The following is a 5000-nucleotide window of genomic DNA, read 5'->3' as shown; positions in this document are numbered from 1 at the left end:
ACATTTCTACATAATTATGTTGCATGTTAACATAAATGTCACATATTGACATATATATCTTAAAAGTTGACATATTGTTTGTACATGTTGACATAATTTATCTTGCATGTAGGGGCGGTGGGGGCAGAAAAATGTCACCATATAATAGATCGAGGTTAAACAGCATTGATAATGTAATTATAATAGATTTGATGAAAGTTCTACAGTCTTATCTAAGAAATACATGTATTTCTTTTCAGATTGCTAGGTACATATTTTTTACCATATTGATGGAAAGGATACAATAAAACACTAAGAATTAGTACATATGTACTATAAAATGTATTTATTTCATGTTTAAAATCTAAAAAAAAAGGACAATTACAGATGATTGAAGAACAGAGGAATAATGTGTTCATGTTCTATATTAAGCACTTAAATGATGGCTGAGAAGAGAGATAGTGAAGGAAGGACAGGCGACGAGGAAAATGTAAGTTTTTATTTTAATAAGACAAAAAAAGCACAGGGAAATCATACAATTTTGTTAAATAAGACATGATATCTTAATCATATACTAAAATGCTTAAGACATTTAAAATCAGTTTTATGTAACAAAAGAAAGGATGCATTAAGGTTAGGTTTACATATTTAACATCCACTACGTTCCGACGATAACAGTATACTAGTTCAGGCGTAGATGTACAAAAAACACTCTTTATTAATCATAAGTAACAGACTTCTCAGTATGATACGGATCTGTATTATAAAAAATGTAATTTATGATAAAAGTTGGTATTTAATCGATAGGACGTTAAAAGAGAACTATTGAAGACAAACATTTCCACTGCTAAAAGCAACATTTCTGATGACGCAAGTATTAAGTCCGACATAAGCGAGCATCACTCTCAACAAAGAAACCGACCTTTGACCTCTGGTGAGTAAAATCTTTTGCCTCTGTTAAAATTCATATAAAATTTTAAAATTCTCTCCTTTAATAACATTCGATGAATTTTTAAATTTTATATGAAATATGTTTTTCTTTAACCTTATAGAAATAATTGTTTAGGAATATTTAACTTCTTATTTTTCAATTTAATGGCAATCAAATGTATTGATTAAAACTATAAAACTTTATTTACCGATCATTTTTATGATAAATCACCTATGTCCCCTTTTTGGAGATTGTGTTGTCAGATATGCAATTTGTTTGTTTGTTTTTTTTGTTGTTTTTTTTGGTTTTTTTTGTATGATACAATGTAAAAGTTTTCTTTGATATTTTGTCATATTTACTGATATATCAGATGATTATATTTTCACAGATCCGTTATCAGATTTAACAGACAATCAGCGTGTCGTTCTCTACACCCTGTTTCTTTCTGGAGAAGAAAATGTTGTTTTGCATGATGACGTCTTTATGGGAGACATTGATGTCTGGAAGACGCTAAAAGAGCTGGAGGACAGGGAAATGGTGGAACTGTTGTCTGAAAACAAAGAAAAACTCGTATCTGTGTATTTTATCCCAAGTTACACACGATGGGAGATAATGGAATCTTACAGAGAGAACTGTTTGCTAAGTGATATAGACAAAGAGTTTTTCGTGGATGTGGTCTCAGACACCCCTTTATATTATGTTGAAACAGAGTCCAATATCTTAAACCTTGATGTGTCAAGTCCAGAAGCCAAGAGATCTCTAATAATAATGAGATTGGTAATGGAGGGGAAGATTGACAGACAAATACAGCTTATTGGAGGTACATGTATGTATCCTTCACTTAATTTTGTGAAGCTAGATTTAAAATAAAGTATGTACATGTATATTTGCAGCACATTTATAATTTGATTTTTTAGACACATTTTTAATGTCTACAATACATTATAATTAAACTCCATAAATCCTGCTGGAAGAAGAAGCATCGTTCCTTAATCAAATCTAGATGTTTTAAAGAGTATATCATACTTTTTATTTTCTCATCAAACTATTTTTGAAAAAAAAATTCCTAAAGCTCGTTTATATATCGAAACATCAAGCAAATATAAAAATCACATATTAAGCGTGGGTGTTCTGATTTTCTCATTCAATGTTGCCTTAAAAATCTATAATGAATTTTTAAAATGGTTCTCCCTAGCATGCTTCATATTTTGAATTTATTTTGTTTTGTTTTCAAACGTCACCACCCATCTATTGGAATTCCCATGGGTACCAATTGCGCTCCATTATTAGCAAACCTATTTTTATTATTCATATGAAGCAGAATTTGTGCAAATTCTTAGGCGAGAAAAGAGGAAAACACTTGTTGCCTTCAAATCGACATTTAGATATATCGTCGACCTATTGTCAATTAACAATGGTAATTTCCCATTCCAGTCGATACGATATATCCTGGTAAGCTTGAGATCAAAGATACCACAGATACCGATCATGACATGGAGCACACGGCAGGTGTGACCGGTCGGCAGAGGATGCTCACTCCTCCTTGGCACCTGATCCCACCTCTTATGTTTTGGAAGTCTGTGTTTGCTCTTTTCTTTTTTTTGTATTGTTTTATAGACTTTGATATTGAATACTGTTCGTTATCTCCAACATTTTTTTCTGTGTCATATAGACAGATTTGACAGAATAATTCCAAATCAATTCTACGCTGATTCTGAAAAATTTGTTCAATTTTGGAAGAATTATTGTACCTGGAGAAACCTACATCCTACAGATTGGTCTAACGGAGTCAGTGATACAGAAGTCGAAAGATATTACTCAGTATACACAATCCTTTCTGGATATGAGGAAGGTAAACCAGAATATTATTTATAGAGGATTGAATTTGCTCAAGAGCTAAAATTTAAATTGAATACAATTATAGCAATGTATTAAAACATCATGTTTAAATACAAACTGAATACATAAATTGTATTCAGCGTTTATCGTTTGAATTGCTTTCAAACAGCACATATCTACTTTCAGAATTCCTAAAATTGGTTTTAAACAAGTCAAAGTGGAGCATACTTGTACTTATTTTAATATCAGAGAAGTACCGCATTTTCTATGAAGAAAAGTTGCTGAAAGAGAAAGTCGATTTAATACGACGTACATTTTTAAAAATGATTGATTCTGAAGATTGTTTGTCTGATATCACAGTACTTATACAAGAATTGATTGACAAGGATAAAATACTAAAAGTGAATAAAGAGAAGAATACACTAGAGTTTATATCAGAGGATCTACGTCATCTTGTAATGGGATACTTTGTTCTGAACTGTTTAAAATCTGATGAGGACTACAAGAACTACATCAAGTTGTCATCAGTTGACTCGGTGTTTGATTATGTCCGTACGTTAGACTATGAACATGGTAAAGTGGGAATCGGAGAAAGATATATCTACTTACCGATTACGTTGGAGGAGACCTTGGTAAAAGAGGTTGGAATAGACATCGTGCGACACGTCATAGTAGAGGAAGAAAGAATACACGATTTGGTGTCTGATATTTGTAAGTTTCACATAATTCAGACTACTGTAACTGAACAGATATCCTGAAATGTCTAACTTCTTTCTGCCTCTTAATAGTTTCTTAAATTCACCAGATCAAATCAAATACTGTTTTTAAGAGGGATTTGGAGACACATACATGTATCGTGTAGGTTGAAATTTTCGCGAAAAAGCAAATTTAGCGATTTCTCCTTTTAAAAAATGTGTTTTATTTTAAGCGATAATTATTTTAGCGATTTTAAAATACTAAATTAGGAAGCTATAACAAATAAAACCCAATTAATTTTTAACGATATTCAATTTAGCGACCGTTCACAGTAGCTCAGTCGGTAGAGCGCTCGCTCCGTGATCGGGAGGTCGTGATCATGAGTTCGTATCTCGGCCGCGACTGACCTAAGTCGATAAAAAATGGGTAGCAACTGTTCCTTCGCCATGCGCTCGGCACTTTGAAGTGAAAGTTGTGGGTCCTTCGGATGAGACCTTAAAAACAGAGGCCCCGTGTCAGCGGCAGGCGTTGGCACGATAAAGATCCCTCACTGCTCAATGGCCCTGAGTGCCGAGTAAAGGTCAAAATTTGAAGCCCTTCACCGGCATACTTCCGCCACAAAATATAGTTCCTCTCTAATGTTCCGGTATGGAATTAAATCATGGGGTGGTTGAAACTGAATATAGTTGAATAAGTATTATAGAATCCAAATTTTTTGTTAGAACTAAAACATTCCGTAGAATTTTTAATAGAGGTAAAGACAAAAATCTGCTCAAAAGTTCTTTAAGGTTCACGGTCAAAAAGGGATGCTTACTTTTAGGCACCTGGTCCAACCTTTCCAGAGGTCTGCGTTTTATGACATCTCCACATATCTATATATGGTTGATAGATTTTTGAGATCGATCACTTCAATTAGATTGGCAAACTTATGCATAGTTTTACAATATAAATTATGCGAAAAAAAGAACAAATAAACATGTTTGTATGCATTTGTACAAGTACATTTGGATTTCAATTTCATCAGATATTGTCAACAATTAATTGTCACGAAAAAGAGGACCATTTTGTATAAAACTAAATGTAAAGGCTTACAAATTTTTTTTTACAAGAAACATAGAATTAAAATAAATGTTTTGGAACATGGTTTTTATGCAAAAAGTAATTATCCAAATTACACGACATTTCTGTTTTCATTCAGTAAATGTTCCAAAGGAAATTCTTAACTGGGACTACGAAGCAAGGTGCAGGTACGTAGAATGTGCAAAGAAAGGGACACAAACAATTCACAGAGCTCGTGCTATGATTGTTGGCTGTGCTGGTGCTGGAAAAACAACTCTTCTGAAACGACTACAAAAGCGATCTCTCGATGAATTACAACAGGTTCAAAGTACAATAGGTCTTGAAGTGCATGAAGACATCTTTGAAATTTTGGAAGAAAATGACTTCCTAAAAGGTTTAAATGAAAAACAGTCCGATTTTTTCACATTCTTTGAAATATTCATTCAATTTAACGAAAAAATCATTTACAAACAGAATTTTGCCACTCGAAAAAAGT

The 5000-nt window shown here is 32.8% G+C and overlaps 1 protein-coding gene across 1 annotated transcript; it reads left to right on the top strand.

Moving 5' to 3' along the window:
• Window positions 1-365: 365 nt before the first annotated feature.
• Window positions 366-4914, top strand: LOC134271697 (uncharacterized; the record flags this gene model as incomplete). The annotated part of the gene is made up of 6 exons (XM_062753906.1): window positions 366-469; window positions 787-913; window positions 1299-1736; window positions 2583-2762; window positions 2936-3460; window positions 4644-4914. Coding segments are annotated over exons 1-6 (1592 nt in total), but the record flags the coding sequence as incomplete, so codon positions are not given.
• Window positions 4915-5000: the final 86 nt, after the last annotated feature.

Source organism: Saccostrea cucullata, unplaced genomic scaffold (genome assembly GCF_032062105.1).
Source record: "Saccostrea cucullata isolate Sc308-1 unplaced genomic scaffold, CSIRO_AGI_Scuc_v1 ctg12725, whole genome shotgun sequence".
NCBI classification, from domain to species: Eukaryota; Metazoa; Mollusca; class Bivalvia; order Ostreida; family Ostreidae; genus Saccostrea; species Saccostrea cuccullata.
The sequence above is the reverse complement of the archived record's forward strand: the minus strand, read 5'-3'. Positions and strand labels throughout refer to the sequence as shown.